The 17498-nt window shown below is 41.2% G+C and overlaps 1 protein-coding gene across 2 annotated transcripts in view; it reads left to right on the forward strand.

Moving 5' to 3' along the window:
- Positions 1-8859, forward strand: part of tbc1d22a (TBC1 domain family, member 22a) — a 186984-nt gene extending 178125 nt beyond the window's left edge. For both annotated transcript variants that reach the window (XM_074625654.1, XM_074625653.1), the window contains exon 14: positions 1904-8859. In XM_074625654.1, coding sequence (XP_074481755.1) covers positions 1904-2032 — 129 coding nt within the window. In that variant the 3' untranslated portion in view covers positions 2033-8859. The remainder of the gene's footprint in view (positions 1-1903) is intronic.
- Positions 8860-17498: the final 8639 nt, after the last annotated feature.

The following is a 17498-nucleotide window of genomic DNA, read 5'->3' on the forward strand; positions in this document are numbered from 1 at the left end:
TGTGTGTGTGTGTGTCTGTGTGTGTGTGTGTGTGTGTGTTGCTGTTGTCTGTCTTCTTACTTACATAGTAATGTACAGAACAGGAATCTGGGGAAAGGCTGGAGCTCCACTGAATTATACTTGACACTTTACTCTGTTTTTCCTGATTTTTTCCCCCTCCATACCCGCCTCTTTATCTTCTTTCTCTTTCTCTCTCACAGCTGTTATTAAACCTCTTTGACTGAGTTAATAACATCTGTGTCACACAGGAAGAGGCAGAAAGCAAGTGGAACTGTGCCTGTCTGCTACACTAGCATTACCCCAAAGGGGGTACTTTGTATGACCAGTATCCCAAATGCAACTGCACTTTGTAATAATAACACTTTGTGCTGCATTTCGATAGTTTTACGTTGTTTTGGGCTCTGTATGTTTTCCAATAAGAGTATTTTTTGGGCCCCACTCATACCTGGTATTAACATGTGTTCTGTATCTGGATGCGTATACCTGGTGTTAGTCAGTGTTCTTTATTGTGTCCTCATTTAATGTTCCAGGATGGGACTAGACCATAGACTTTAAATACAATTTGATGACACGACAGCTCCCTAAAGCCAAAACATCAGCAGCTACCGTATCTGGGATATATTGTACAGTGGGAGGAAGTAGAGACGCATCATCCATCTTTATATACAGTCTATGGACCTGACAGAGTCCAACAAAGACCTGAGGCTGGAATGGTTTTTCACTGCTGTTGAACAAACTAGAAAATCTGAAACAGAAAAACAGGAGAAATGTGTTGCATAAAATACATTCAAATGATGCCGTTTTTTTACAGCACTCTACCTAATATTCCTTACGAGTATACATATCAGGGCCGATGGGATCAAGGGAGGCGATGCTGATGTGTGGATTATTTTCTTTTTCTGAGAAACGGGTTGTCTGTGTCTTCTGAACAACAAGAGTCCTGACTAAAAATAAAACGGAAATCTTGCAAAAAATCTCGCGGTCAAACGTACCTTTAGTGTAAACAAACATGGCGGACGACCAGCAGGAAGAATAAGAGATGTTAGGTTTTGCTTTGTTCTGACAATTCACCAAGAAAAAAGAAAAACAATGAAGGAAGTCATTGAGACATGTTAAACACTGAGCTTCATCTTACTACTACTTTATGCTTCGCGTTCTGCATTAGCTCATGCATTAGCTCTTGCATTAGCTCTTGCATTAGCTCACGCATTAGCTCTTGCATTAGCTCACGCATTAGCTCATGCATTAGCTCACGCATTAGCTCTTGCATTAGCTCATGCATTAGCTCATGCATTAGCTCTTGCATTAGCTCATGCATTAGCTCATGCATTAGCTCTTGCATTAGCTCATGCATTAGCTCATGCATTAGCTCACGCATTAGCTCTAGCATTAGCTCACGCATTAGCTCTTGCATTAGCTCATGCATTAGCTCACGCATTAGCTCTTGCATTAGCTCATGCATTAGCCGCGGCCGCCATGATGGCGGTGGTTGTCCTTCCTTCTTCAGTCGGCTTGGTTCTCTATTGGCTGTCGTTCTTTCCCACATGACTGTGTCATCGTCTGTCCTCGGGGTTCCCCACACTCAACAGGATATCCCATCATAAATATTGAACATGTTTAATATTTACGATTTGAAATCGATGCGGCCAGGATGGACTTCTGAGCCGATCGGGGGATGTAAAAAACACTGTTAACATCCCTCACACCACAGGAACATCTGGCAGGATGATCTCTAGATCATCAGGTCTTTGCTGACGGTTGATTGGAGGGAGATATTTCCCAAAATGGGCTTGATTCTGGTGTAGTGTGCACCGCATTACACCATCAACTAATGATCTAGATAGTTGCTGATTAGTTCTCTGCAGACGACTAAGCTCTAATTCTAATTCTTTTTTTCCAACAGGGTCTGATGATCCTCCTGCAGAACCTTCCCACAATGCACTGGGGAAACGAGGAAGTGAGCGTACTGCTGGCTGAAGCCTACAGGTTGAAGTTTGCCTTTGCCGACGCGCCCAACCACTACAAGAGATGATGAGCGGGGCTCTCTGCAGCTGCTCCTCTTCCTCTTCCTCCTCCTGTTCCCCCTCCTCCTACTCCTCCTCTTCTTCCTCCTTTACTGCCCTGCAGTCGTCTGCTGAACTTTGAGGCCTCTCTCTACTCCTACAGGGAAGGACCTTCTCCTCTTTCTTAACCTCCCTTCCCCATATCGCCCAATGGGCCTTTTCAGCTACTAAGAGATTTGAATCAAGCAATGACTGAGAGGACGTGCGGTGTAGCATTTTAACATGTTGACGTGGAGCCTTTTTTAAATTATTTTTCTCTGAAACGTGCACTCCTTCAGTCCAGTGCAGAAGCCTTCTTCATCACTGACAACCACGACTTTTTGTTGGAGTTCGGTCCGCTCAAGCTGACACCTCAAAGTCCCTCCTCAGGCCTGATGCAGGACCGTGAGCTCAGCTCCGCCGGGAGTTTAGTGTTTCTGGCTCAGAAAAATGTCCTTTCTGTTAAAACAAAAACCTCCACCATGGCAATACATTGTGTTTTGTTTCCCGAGGCCAAAATGTGACCTTTTTTTCAGTTTTTGCAAAGACAAAGAAAGATGGCAAAAGGGCACTGCGCTAGATGGTTTACATATCTGAGCCCGCTCTCCTGGTCACGACACCACCTGAAGGAACATGACCTCTCCTGCTTTTCTGCTTTTTTTCCTCCAGCTGCGCGACAGGAGGGACGCAGTTTGTTTCCTTCATGAAAAGCTAGGACTTTACAGAGAGGAGGATTGTCAGTCTGCGAGGTGAAACATGTCTCCCTCCTTCTACGAACCACACACCGACTCAATCTGCTCCCTTATCCCGTCCTCCCACCCGCACTGCAGCAGCACGGTGTTTGAGTGTAAGACTAACAGTAGTAAGGGGCTGCACATCCACATCACAGGAGGTAATAAGCCATTTGGAGGCAGAACTTCCCACTCAACCTGCTTATAGATGAAGGGCCATGTCTTAAATCTTAGAACTACCCCTCCTCTCTGAACCCAGGACTACCTCAGAACACACACGTAGTGACAACTAGAAATCCACACACATAGATTTACTCTAAATTGAGAAACATGCACACTCAATACAGGGTCGAAATAAACAATTTGAAGGTCAATTCAGAAATTGAATCATCCTTACGGAAGCTAGATTTGGTATTCACAGACAGAAAAAGTGCTTCTTCTTCTTCTTCTTCTTCTTCTTCTTCACAGGGTTGTTTATTGAAAGTAAAGATCCAAATGAACAATTTTGCCTTAATTAAGATGCATACCATCTTTGTTTACTCTCCCCTCCTGTCCATCTGTCTTTTGGGCGTGATTTTCATGGGCGCACAAAAAAAATGTGAAAAACAACATTCTAAGGTGTCGTCTGTCGGTTTGGTGTAGGTGGAAAGAGATGTTTTGCTGAAAATAGGCTTCAGGATTCACTCTTTGGATAGTTTGATTCCAACAGGAAGCACATATGAAATGTGCAACAGTTACAGATTAAGTCCAAATATGATTGCATACTCTCCAAAAGTAGTTCCACCTCAAAAATACAACTTTAATTCAAGTTTTGGCAAGAGAGCAGCGGTAAGGCTGTCTGCACTGAGCTCAGCAATATTGAGAGTCTCTCATTATATGTCACCCACAAGGCCGTCCTTGTCACTCCACTTCAGTGCCTATAAATATGAAAGCAGCAGGTGCATGGGCCTTTTTGCAGCCTCTTTATTTAAAGCTAGGGTTGGTAATCTTCAAAAACAATTGTTATATTTGTTGAAATTCTCATTACATCCTGACAGCAATCAATAAATCAAATGCTCTGATAAAAACCAACAAGAATCAGTCAGAACTGAGTATCTGTCTGGACCGTGTTGGTCAATCTGGGAGTTTGTGGCTAAATTGTTACACAAATAGTCAGTGGTCATGTCTGTAATGTTAAATCCAGCGCTACATGTCCACCAGGTCCGGCGAGGACACTAGGGGACGCGCTGCTCCACTCAGCTGGCCGTTCAAACGGTGACGTACCTTTCTGTGGATTGCACCTGATTGGTCCCTGGTTTTCTGCTCGCCGTTTCAAACAGGAAACAACATGGCAACCTGCGCGTAAACTTCCTGTTATTCCGTCTAAACAATCCACCAAACTCTACTTCTGAAAACATTTGAAGTGAGAAACAGGCGATGCCACTGCTGAATCTGGTTTCATTCTAGAACTACATGGCCTGGTTTGACAGCTTGGTCCAAGATTAGTGAGCCGGACGCGTCGCGCAGGACGAGCTCATTTGCATAACGGACTGTTCCCGCCCTTTCATTTTGAAAGAGCAACGGGCCAATGAGGAAACTCCGACACTCGGCCGACCAATCGTGTAACTTCATCTCTTAGTGACAGACTTTTGCGTTTGTAGGGCTGGCCCTCTGCCGTCCAGACAAAAAACGGTATCTGCGGTTGTCGCAGGACTGTAATAAGACGTCCAATCATTTCATTTGGCCCGAATGTAATGATTGGACGAGCTAACTGCCTGCCTGCCGACCTGTGCGCTCTCTGCCCGTGCACTCATTGCGCGTCACCGGAGTCTTTCACAAGCTGCTAGCTAGACAGCTGTGAGTACTAACAATATCCATGTTTGTTGTTTACGTTCATAATGGTAATTTTGGGGGAGTGTCTTCGGAGGGAGGCCTGAAGGGACGGACTGTCAGTGATGCTGACTTGGCGACTTTCTCTCTCGACGTAGTGACTTGGAGCTAGTGCTGCTAGCTACTTTCAATGGAAAAGAGTTGACAACACTAGGCTGGATTCTTCTGTTGGATCATTTTTAAAATCTAGCGTCCTCTTGCTGGTTTCTCAACATTACCAACCCTAACTTTAAGGAAGTCTTGCACCTTCTAAAAACAATGACACATGTTTGATCCATATTGGTTCTCCTCATTGAATCATGTGTAACCAGCATCAATCCTGCTTCGCTATACTCCATGTTGTCATGAAAAAAAAGTGCACATCACCTTTTTTTGGTCTAGCAAAATTAGATTTTTTTTTCAAAATGCATTTTTAATTTCACAAAGGACAGAGCTTTGCTGTGAATAAAAACACAACAGAGAAGAGCAGAATCATGGCTTTAAATAACAGAAACGTGACAGATAACAATCATTAAACTCACCGACTGATGTAAAATACTTTTGCATATAGTGAGCTGCACAGAAATGAACAAAATCAGCAGGTGCATTGAAATAGAAGCATATTATTGTTGTGTACACGACCCCCCCACAACACTGTCTTATCGTCTTTCTCCTGTCTCTGTTGCTCTGTTCATGTGGAGCACATGGGATGTCTTAACCCAAAGTCAGTAGCACCATATTGGTGTAATGTTGGGTGGGGGGGGTAATCAGACATTCATGACATAACATGGAGCTGTTAGCGTCTGGAGCCTCCTGTCGCGACTCCGCCAGGATCCATTATTGTCAGCCCGGCCCGCAAAGACGGTGTGCGTAGGTGTGTGAAGGAGAGAGGGACGGGGGGGGGACGGGGGCGGGGGGGATCTTTTTGAAGTTTCAGCGCTTTTCCGTGAGAGCTGTCAGTCTTTGATCACACTTGGGATATTTTTTTTTTTACACAATCTACACCAGTTCCACGAGCCCCTCATCTCCCATGCTCTCTGACAAGGAAAGAGCTGCACTTCATTTAAAAGTCTATAGCCTTTTTTTCTCTCCTCTTTTTGTACGAGATTTATTCTTTCAATCAGCATTTTAAACATTTGTCTTTTTCATTTCTTTGCTTTTTATTTTTTTATGCTGTTAAGTTGTGCCTGACTCTGGAGATATGAGATCTTAGTTATGTTTTTGACCTCAAATGAACTTTAAAGGTTTTAGATTCCTGGAAGCAGTCGTAGGAAATTGACTGTGAAAAGACAGGAAATATCACATCTCATTCACCAACATGAACTGTTTAATAATACTCTGGGCTTTTTAATAGTTCAAACTCAGCAACTGATGGTTAGCTAACCCCTCCCCGAACAGGGATTGTAATAGAAACAGCAGGCCTGTCAAGCTTTGGAATCCTCCACATGTTGAAGCAGTGTGCATGAGGTTTATTTAGCCTACCCAAAACCAAAAACATGAGGTGAAGTGTAAGGAAGTCCAGCTTACTACCTACAGTAGTACTACCTACAGTTGTACTACCTACAGTAGTAACCTAGAGTTCCTTTCACATCATAGAGTGCTGCAGGTGTGTCTCAACCAGGAAGTTAGCATCGCGCTGGTTCCCTCGACTAAAACCCAATGGGATTGTTCCATCGATTTTGGATTATTGCAGAAAATAAGCCCTGTGGCAAACACACATTTATGATACGTACTCGTTTTGTTCAGCACTTTTATGAGTTTTGAAGTGTGAATGCAAGCGGCAGAAGTAAAAAGCTAACGTTAGGCTTTAAGTAACAACGAGGCTGTAGAGGTGGACTAGTGTTCATGTGATGGCGCTTAGTCGTCTCATTTAGCCGCTTGTTAGAAACCGCCTCTGTAAAGACACGTAAAGGCTTCAAAATTCACGAGTGGGATATTTATTGACGTATTCTATATCGTAGAGCACAACGTTAATCTCTTGTGTTAATCACAGACCTGATTTCAGGCATAACTCAAAATTAGGGCTGTCAATCGATTAAAGTATTTAATCGTGATTAATAGCTTGATTGCCCGTCGTTAAAGCTGCAGTGGGTAGAAATGGAGCAAATATGATTAAATAGAAAATAAAAGTTATTAATATATGTTATTTTTATTAAACAGTCACTATATCCTGACAGTAGTGCATGAGACAGGTAATCTGAAAAAAATCATGTTCCTCTGTGTCCTCCGGTGCTCCTAACGGCATCTGCAAGATTTCAAAGACCGGAGGAAAACGAGCAGTAAGAGCTGATCTGAGGTCTGCTGTCCAGCTGCTGTCTGTGAGAGCCGGCTTTCAATCACTCTAGAACTCCGACCAAACGGTCAAACTAGGCAGCGCTGATCAAATATGAATCAATATTCTGTTACGTTAATGTCTATTTCTCTCCTCAATGTTCTCAGAATCATCTTGTAGTGCACAGTTTAGCTATAAAATGAGAAAGTTTGTGACCCGGCAGCCATGTTGAGATCTTTTGAGGAAATACCACGCACCGCCCACCAGCCGGAGCACAGCCAATAGGAACGCTCTCTCTCTCTGAAATGACCTGTGATTGGTCAAAGTCTCCCGTCACGGGCTAGATGTTCTAAAGCCTAAAAACAGAGCCATGAGGAGGAGCAGAAGTCTAGTTATCTCTCAGAACACTTGAATTACAATATGCTGAAAGGTTATTATGGGATTTTTGCCCAATGATGCCAAAAATATACTGCCTGCTGAAGCTTTAATCATAAATTTTGTATCTGTTCAAAATGTACCTTAAAGGGAGATTAGTTAAGTATGTAATCCTCTTATCAACATGGGAGTGGACAATTATGCTGCTTTATGTAAATGTATGTATATATTTATTATTGGAAATCAATTATCAACACAAAACAATGACAGATATTGTCCAGAAACCCTCACAGGTACTGCATTTAGCATAAAACAATATGCTCCAATCATAACATGGCAAACTGCAGCCCAACAGGCAACAACAGCTGTCAGTGTGTCAGTGTGCTGACTTGACTATGACTTGCCCCAAACTGCATGTGATTATCATAAAGTGGGCATGTCTGTAAAGGGGAGACTCGTGGGTACCCATAGAACCCATTTACATTCACTGATCTGGAGGTCGGAGGTCAAGGGACCCCTTTGAAAATGGACATGACCGTTTGGAGCATTATTTAACCTCTTTTGTGACGAGATAGTGCGACATGGTAGGTACCGATGTATTCTTTAGGTTTTTCTAGTTTCACATTGTAGCCCGCTACAATGTCAGAAAGATTGATTGTGTCAATGCGTTAAAGAAATTAGTGGCGTTAAACGCGTTGTTATTGCATTAACTTTGACAGCCCTACTAAAAAGCCATTCAAAAAACCCATTGACTTCCAGAAGAGGGAACCGGAGGTGCTAACATGCTGACTCATTTCCTGTTATTGGACTCATTCCTGCAGCTCTCTATTAGCCAACTCCAGTAGTTTGTGCGGTTACAGGTTATGTATATTAAAAAAGGGGGGGTGCTTGAGGCCACTAATGTTGGCGGCTGACAGCTACTGTACTCTCTGTGAATGTGTTTCAGATCATCAGAAGAGTTTCTCTATTTTTGCCGTAATGTCATTTGCAGTAATTCCCCCTTAACAAGACGTCGCTGCCTCCTCTGAGAGAAGAGATGGTTTAATAAACAAACACATTCACACCATAATACACATCTAGGATTAGACTGTAACCGACTGTCTCTCCACACACACACACGCACACACACACACACACACACACACACACACACACACACACACACACACACACGTCTCCATGGTGATGAAGGCCTAGGTGGTGTCTGGCTGGAGCCCCTTTTTTATTAGCCTACACACACACACACACAGACACACACACAGACACACACACAGACAAGCTTCAAACATTCAGAGCATCTTCAGCAGAGGTATCCTTAAGTAACATTTTCAGCTGCTTTCATTTCTTTTCGTTTTTTTTCCTCTCTCTCTTCTCGCTCTCCAGACATGAAAATATGTTTATGAAAACCAAACTGAAACAAAAAACTCCCTCCATGTCTTTTGCCTCTTGAGTAAAAAAAAACAAAATCTAATAAAACTGGAGCGAGTGACAGGAGTCGTGGTTGTTGAATTTAAAAATGTGTACAGAGAAGATTTTGAAACAAAAATCTGTAAATAGAAAAGTGTAAATAAATCCTATATATGACAAACTTGCTTTGAATGAAGCGTTGTGTTGTCGATGTGTGTTTTCTTGCAGTGTGTGCACAATTTGTATGCTTGAATGAGAGAAAGATGGGCTATATAATCAGAAATACTTGGGGAAATTGGAGTGTTACAGTTGCTCTTGTATAAATGCAAAGAAATGTAAGAAAATAGAAATAAAGGAGTAAGTAACATGTAAATTATGTACATAATGATATAATATAAACACAATATGTGAAGAAAACATACAATATATAAAGAAATATAAGTACTAAAATAAAAAATAAGAAAATGAGAATAGAAGAAATATGAAATGCACAAATATTTGCATTAAAGGTCCCATATTATAAAAAAAGTGAGATCATGTTTTTTTATTATAAAGTAGGCTTAAGTTCTATATAAATACTGTGAAAGTATTGAAACGCTCAATCCACAGGGAAATACACAGCCCGTATTTAGACCCTTTACACAGTTTTAAACTTAAACATTCTAAATGTGTCCCAGTTTATTCCTGGTTGCAGTGTATGTGAATGTCATCAGTTGACAGAAAGTACACATGGACCCAAGCTGTTGCCTAGCAACGCAATTCTGTTGCAATTCCGTCGAAATGCACTAAAACGGAGCGTTTCAGACAGAGGGTAAATACAGGTATATTCAGGCCGACAGTATGAGGTAAATAAAGGGTATTTTGAACATTACAGCATGTAAACATGTTCTAGTAGAAACACAAAATACAAGTATGATCCTGAAAATGAGCACGATATGGGACCTTTAAGACAAAATATATAACAAACAAAGTGCAAATAAGTAAATACAAAATGCTGAGAAGTGTTGAGACATTCCATGACTAATTGCCGTCAAGATATGATATATTTCATACATGTGTCCCTCATTGAGCCTTTTAATATGATGAAAATGCAGTAATAATGCAGACTTGTGCCTGCCCATGCATTAGCCGAGCACGGCAACCGGGCCGTTGCTAACAGCTGTGCTAATGTGCCGCATGTATCTAATTGTATTCACACAGCGTTCCCGTAAACGCGGTGTAACAGGTAAACACTTCTCGTGTGATCCCTCCGGAGGAAATGGCAGCTCCAGCTCCGTTAATGAGACTCTCTCGGTTTGTGTGCATTTCAGAGGACACAAAAATGAGAGTGAGGCCGCATTCACTTGCAAATGAGAGTACATACATCCGTGTGTGTGTGTGAGAGTGTGACAGGAATGTGTGTGCGCCCACAGTAGAAGCGCCCGCGCTCTCGTTAGGCTGACTGATGTTCACACAGGCAGCCAATTATGGAGTGCCGGCCACTGAGGACTCCAGTCACTTCATGGGAAATTAAAAATACATTAAAACCAACAATGGTCGCAGGAAGGCGCCCATTTGTGCACACACACACACACACACACACACACACTAATACATGAAGAAAGATGGCGGAGGTGCCAAAGAACCAGCTGGAGCACACTGAAGCAAAAAAAAGATATAATGCAAAATCAACTTTTCCTTTTGTGTTCTCCTTGCGGCCATTTCCCTCTCTCCATGTTGTAGCTGTTTACTATTTATTTGTACAGTATGTCACCGTTATTAACATCAGCCTTCGCTGTTTACCTCTCAACGCCCTCCTAAGTCCCCTAATTTATAGGCCTATAAACCGCCTCTCCTCAGCGTGAGTCCTTTCATCACACTGGCAAATGTTACGACATCCCGGTGATCACTAAAGGCAGAGATGTCGAGGCAGACTTCACGGCTTTTCATGGAATCTTAAGCCCCGAAATCAATTTCCCTGACTCGTTTTTTTTTGCGGATGGGGGGGGGTGGGAGGGGATAGAGGAGCTGCCACAGCGATGGCGTTATTGTCACAATGAAGGATAACACGCAGATTGAGGGTGTCTCTGGAGAGGATTTGAGATGCACTGCGGAGGCACTGGCAACTGTGATGTAAATCAGTTTCAATTTCAAGTTTTGTGCCGAGGCAACGGAGGGGAGCAAATACGTCGGCTGGTGAATGGGAAATTATTTCTAGCTGCCTCAGAGTGGCATGTTTAACGTTTTAAAGCTCTAAATATATACATAAGCTGTAACAACCGTCTTTATAAGAGTTTCATCTCTTCAAGTCATTCTGCAGCTTTTCTAGCAGCATGAAAATGTGTTCTGTGAGGTCAAATGACTGTTTTCTTAAATGGAGTCTCGTGGCTTTGTTAGAACACAAACAAACTGACCAATGGAGGCAGCGATGCAACTCCTGCGTTCTGTGAGTCTGGTTGCTTTGGCGAGAGCATACTGTAGTCAACGGCTTCAGTTCGGCATCAGAAACATAGACTGTATAGCTGTCTCACGGCGAGGTAAACTGGCGATCATATTCTAAATATAGCGTGCACTTTTTTACATAAATTGTGTTTTTCCCCTATGACTTCATGCTGAGTAGTTTATCTATGCATTATCTTTGGAGCGGTCCGAGTAATCAAAGTTTGATTTATTGCTGCCAAAAGTGTTGGTTGTGACAGACCCAGAATCAGTATGAGCTCTCTTCTGCATCCCACACAACGCCTGTAGAAAAAAAAGTATTATTTTTGCCAAAAAAAAGATATCTTCTAATAAGCTCATAGTCATCAATTAACATCACTCCTCCCACAGAGTGGAAGCATGTGTCTCCGTCTGAACACCATCTCCTGGCAGCTCCATGATGTTACTGGAGCTTTATTCAATTTGAGCAGAAATAGGAGTCATTTTGTAAGTTAGAAAGTTGCTTTTACACTTCTACGTGTGTTACTCTGAGAAGTTTTCACCACGTAGGTGAAGCAGTTAGAAGCTGTAGTTCCTTACAGACAAAGGTAGATGCACTTCTGTGGATATAATGGAGACAGAACACACTGCTGCTGCCTCAATCGGTTAGTTCGTTTGTGTTATTGTGTGACTTTTTAATCACACTGTGTGAAATTACTGTTTTTTACCTTTTGGGCCAAGGAGTTTGTTTTCACCAGCGTTGGTTTGTTTGTTTGTCTGTCTGTTAGCACGATTACTCCAAACGTTTTCAATGGATTTGAATGACATTTTTTGGAGGGGTTGAATGCAGCGCAATGAACAATCCATTCGATTTTGGTGGCGATCTGGATCATGATCCAGATTCAGGAATTGTTTTAAGGATTCCAATCAGCAAGAGCATTAAAGGTCCCATATTGTAAAAAGTGAGATTGTCATGTCTTTTATATTATAAAGCAGGTTTAAGGGCTTTATAAATACTGTGAAAGTATCGAAACGCTCAGTCCACGGAGAAACACACACAGCCCGTATTCAGAAATTGTGCGTTTGAAACAAGCCCTTAGGATTTCTGTCCATTTGTGATGTCACAAATATACAATTATATAGACCATAACACGGTTTTGAACATAAACATTCTAAATGTGTCCCAGTTTATTTCCTGTTGCAGTGTATGTTAATAACATCAGCTGACAGTAAGTAAACATGGACCCAAACTGTTGCCTAGCAACGCAATTGTGTTAAAATTCTGTTGAAATGCACTAAAATGGAGAATTTCAGACAGAGGGTGAATACAGGTATATTCAGGCAGACAGTATTAGGAAAATAAAGGTTTCTTTTAACATTACAGCATGTAAACATGTTCTAATAGAAACACAAAATACAAGTATGAACCTGAAAATGAGCACGATATGGGTCCTTTACGACCAAAGGGTATAACACATGCGCAGTGTGACTGATGACGCGTTGATGACGCGTGACCCCGCCTTCGTCTTCGAGCAGAGAGATAAGTGTGTGGATGTGTGTGTGGAGCTGTTGGCCGTCCGTGGTGAGAAAGAACGAATCGGTTGCTGACGGGATGAGAGACAACGTAGTGTAACGTTCTACAGACATAACAAGGCTGCTGAATGAGAGAGGCATCCTCCGATACGTTACACAGAAACACACCGTGTTGATAACAAGCCGACCATCTCACGGTACCGCCAGCTGGGAGCTGGGATCTGTTTTTAAAGTCGTGCACCTTGGCGGAGGTCTGCGCTCTCCGAGTGACATTCTAGTTGTATTTGTTTTGGATTCCCATATGTGTTTTTGAATTATAAATAACGAATTTCTCCTAATGGAGATGTTTTGGGCTTGCCGGCCACCGTACATTTAATATTATGGAAAAGTACTTATTTAAAGCCATGTTTTCAGGCACTTTAAGGTTTTCCTTAAACAAATATGAAACACTCCTTGATGTAAATTGGCATTTATTATGCACCTAGTACATTAAGAGTTTGACTTGAATATATTGAAATAATACCTTTTTACTTGTATTGTGGGTACTTTGGGCTGCCAAAATAGTTCACATTTTATTAAGCACAGCGTATGTTTATATAAATGGACTTAGACTACACTTACAGTATATAAAATACATGCTTACATATAAAATATGCTTTATGATAAATACTGGAAAGTTATAGAGTAGAACTATAGTTAGGGTACGGAAAACTATAATCAGATGACATTTAATCATTATAAATCACTGGTTCAACCTGGGGACCAAGAAATCCCAAAAATGTGGAACACAAATTATCATTCCTGCCGTTACTCTAATATTTAGCTTTTTTTTTTATCTCTTTATCATGTAAAAATCCCCCAAATAATTCAAATAAAAAAAGGAAAATAATTCCTCTTTGAATGAACTGTTCATAACCCTGACACATATACAGTATACATTTTTTATTCTGCAAACTTTCTTTCGTGATTGGTCAAACATCTGGTTGCTTTTCCCACATATCTGCTTGATTTCCTTCCATGAAAAGAATGGAGCTTGGTGTGTTATTTTCTTCGCTCTGTGAAGTCATGTATGCCTGGCTCATGTTTTTTTTTTGTGGCTGTGCGTGACCTCCATATAAACGTGCCTCTATCACAGACTTATTGGATCACTGGACACAAAAATGCTCCTAGAGGAACCCAAAGCACGTCCTCCTCAACACCGTCACACGTGGTGTCAAATCATGAGGAACATACAATCAAGGCAAAAGAAAAGTCTTAATATAAGAAATGAAATGTTCATCTTTGAGTAAGTGAGTGGATGGAGCCACAGTTTTAAATATGTGGAAATGGATTGCCCAAACTCGTGTGCAACCCAGCAGGGTGCCTGAACAAATCGGCCTCTGAAGTGTGGAAATCTACGGTACAAATGAATAGTGTTAATCTGGTGGGTTGAGTGCTGCACACTTGCGGAGAGGAAGTGCTGTGAAATCTTGTTTGTTACCCTTTGCTCTCGCTTCCTCTTGAACCACCTCTCTCTAACAGCCCTTCCTCACTCCACGTTATCTCCTCCTCTAGCCCCTATTCCAATTCTCTGCCCTCCTTCTTATTTCTCCCACTCTCTCGGTCTCACTTCATCTGTCCCTTTTTCTCTCTTCTCCGCTCGTTTTATTTTTTCTCCAGCTCGAGTGTTTAGAGCCTGAAACGAAACAGGCAGCGTCTCGGCGGGAGGCTGCCGGTGGTGCTGAAATCTGCCCGGCTTCCTCCCACAATCTCCTCCCCGCTCCCACCTTCTCCTCCCTCCAGTCATCCACAATTTACACAGCTCACTGAAATGTTAATCTACCGAAGTGATGCCGCATGCAACATTCACGGGACCCCCCACCAAGAACAGAGGAGACGGCTTCCACACCACTTCATAGTACACTGTGTGTTCAACTGTGGTGCTGGATGTACTCTTCCTGGAGCAAATTGACTTCTGCTACTAACAATGCATCTCTGTGTGTTCATCCATGTGGCCTCATTTGTTCTGATTTATATTACATAGAGTACTCTAGTTTGTCTTTACAAAGACACTTCATAATTAATATCATTTTAAATATTTATAAAGGGTTAATATGTATTATATGATATTATTAGTATTCTTATTTTTGTTTATTTCTTATTATTATTATCATTAAACATTTTATTCTGTATTATTATTACTATTATTATTATTATCATCTGTTTAAATTGTCTGTTGTGCTTTTTTATTTTTTATTATCACTATGTTTTTTCTTTTCTTGTCTTTTTTGTGTGTACACATGTCACTGAATATATCACACAGAATTGTTTATTGTGATTATTAACAAGTGGAACAGCCTCTGAAAAACATTTGTAAATTAAAAAAAGTATATATATATACACACATATACAGACGTAGGCAAAGTTGTTGGTAACGTTCCGTTAAAGAGAAAAACCCACAATGGTCACTGAAATAACTTGAAACTGACAAAAGTAATAATAAATAAAAATTCACTGAAAATTAACTAATGAAAATCAGATATTGTTTTTGAATTATGGTTCAGCAGAATCATTTAAAAAAACAAACTAATGAAACTGGCCTAGACAAAAATGATGGTAACATTAACTTAATATTTTGTTGCACAACCTTTTGAGGCAATCACTGCAATCAAGTGATTTCTGTAACTCTCAATGAGACTTCTGCACCTGTCGACAGGTATGTTGGCCCACTCCTCGTGAGCAAACTGCTCCAGCTGTCTCAGGTTTGAAGGGTGCCTTCTCCAGACAGCATGTTTCAGCTCCTTCCACAGATGTTCAATAGGATTTAGATCCGGGCTCATAGAAGGCCACTTCAGAATAGTCCAATGTTTTGTTCTTAGCCATTCTTGGGTGTTTTTAGCTGTGTTTTGGGTCATTATCCTGTTTGAGGACCCATGACCTGCAACTGAGACCAAGCTTTCTGACACTGGGCAGCACATTTCGCTCCAGAATGCCTTGATAGTCTTGAGATTTCATTGCACCCTGCACAGATTCAAGACACCCTGTGCCAGATGCAACAAAGCAGCCCCATAACATAACCGAGCCTCCTCCATGTTTCACATTAGGTACAGTGTTCTTTTCTTTGGATGCTTCATCTCTTCGTCTGTGAACATAGAGCTGATGTGACTTGCCAAAAAGCTCCAGTTTTGTCTCATCTGTCCAAAGGACATTCTCCCAGAAGCTTTGTGGCTTGTCAATATGTATTTTGGAAAATTCCAGTCTCGCTTTTTTATGATTTGGTGTCCTCCTCGGTTGTCTTCCATTAAGTCCACTTTGGCTCAAACAGTGACGGATGGTGCGATCTGACACTGATGTACCTTGACCTTGGAGTTCACCTCTAATCTCTTTGGAAGTTGTTCTGGGCTCTTTGGTTACCATTCGTATTATCCGTCTCTTCAATATGTCATCAATTTTCCTCTTGCGGCCACGTCCAGGGAGGTTGGCTACAGTCCCATGGACCTTAAACTTCTGAATAATATGTGCAGCTGTAGTCACAGAAACGTCAAGCTGCTTGGAGATGGTCTTATAGCCTTTACCTTTAACATGAAGGTCTATAATGTTCTTTCTGATCTCCTGAGACAACTCTCTCCTTAGCTTTCTGTGGTCCATGTTCAGTGTGGTACACACCATGACACCAAACAGCACAGTGACTACTTTTCACCCTTTAAATAGGCAGACTGACTGATTACAAGTTTGAAGACACCTGTGATGCTAATTACAGGACACACCTTAGTTTAATATGTCCCTATGGTCAAATTATTTTCAATCTTTTCTAGGGCTACCATCATTTTTGTCTAGGCCAGTTTCATCAGTTTGTTTTTTAAAATGATTCTGTTGAACCACAATTCAAAAGCAACAGCTGATTTTCATTAGTTAATTTTCAGTAAATTTTTATTTATTATTACTTTTGTCAGTTTCAAGTTATTTCAGTGACCATTGTGGGTTTTTCTCTCTTTAACGGAACGTTACCAACAACTTTGCCTATGTCTGTATATACACAGTATATATATATATATATATATACTATGTATATGCACATACATATACATATATATATCATTTATTTTTTATTATTATATATTTTTAATTTACCAATGTTTTTCAATGCACAATCTTTTTTCTTCTTCATAATTTTCTCTTCTGTTTTATAAGAAATATTTCTGTGTCAAAAGCTTCTGTAAATGCATGGAGGGATGATAGATTGCCCAGTGTCAAACAAGCTCTAGGTTCAATCAAAAGCTTTGTGCTGGTGTTGGAGTCGCTCTCCAGTAACAGCAGGTTACATTCCTGCAAGAAGTGTTGCAGTTCTACTTCAGGCAAAATCCTGTCATGTTGTCGGTGGATATGGCAAACAAAAAGGTTATGAGAAGACTCTGAGAGAGTGGGAATACACAAAGAAATACAAGAGAAGTGATTATGCTGTGTGGTGGAGAATGTGTTCTGGAGGAACTATTACACTACTGTGTAATGCTAAAATAAAATGCAGCACAATCAAGATGGCATTGGTTCAAGGAGAGATCCCTAACCTCTCATTAAAACAAGGGTTAAGTTAAGGGACTGTGCAGGGAGGGGGGCTGAATCTTATATTTAAATTCATATAAAAACATGGTCCTCCACGGGGTTATTAATGTCTTCTGTGGAACCTCTCTCCGACTTAAACAAAGTGTAATTCCCTTCCCCAATATCTCAAAATAATACATTTATGGCAATCATGACAAAAGTGTGAAAATACAGCCACTCACTCCTGTAGTCAAGATCACCTAAACTGAGGCCAAATCAAGACCAAGACCTGAGTGTATCGAGACCGAGACAAGACCAAGATTTTGAAGGGTTGAGACCAAGTCAGGACCAAGACTCTGATTGGTTGAGACTAAG

Source organism: Sebastes fasciatus, chromosome 23 (assembly GCF_043250625.1).
Source record: "Sebastes fasciatus isolate fSebFas1 chromosome 23, fSebFas1.pri, whole genome shotgun sequence".
In the NCBI taxonomy this organism is placed as follows: Eukaryota; Metazoa; Chordata; class Actinopteri; order Perciformes; family Sebastidae; genus Sebastes; species Sebastes fasciatus.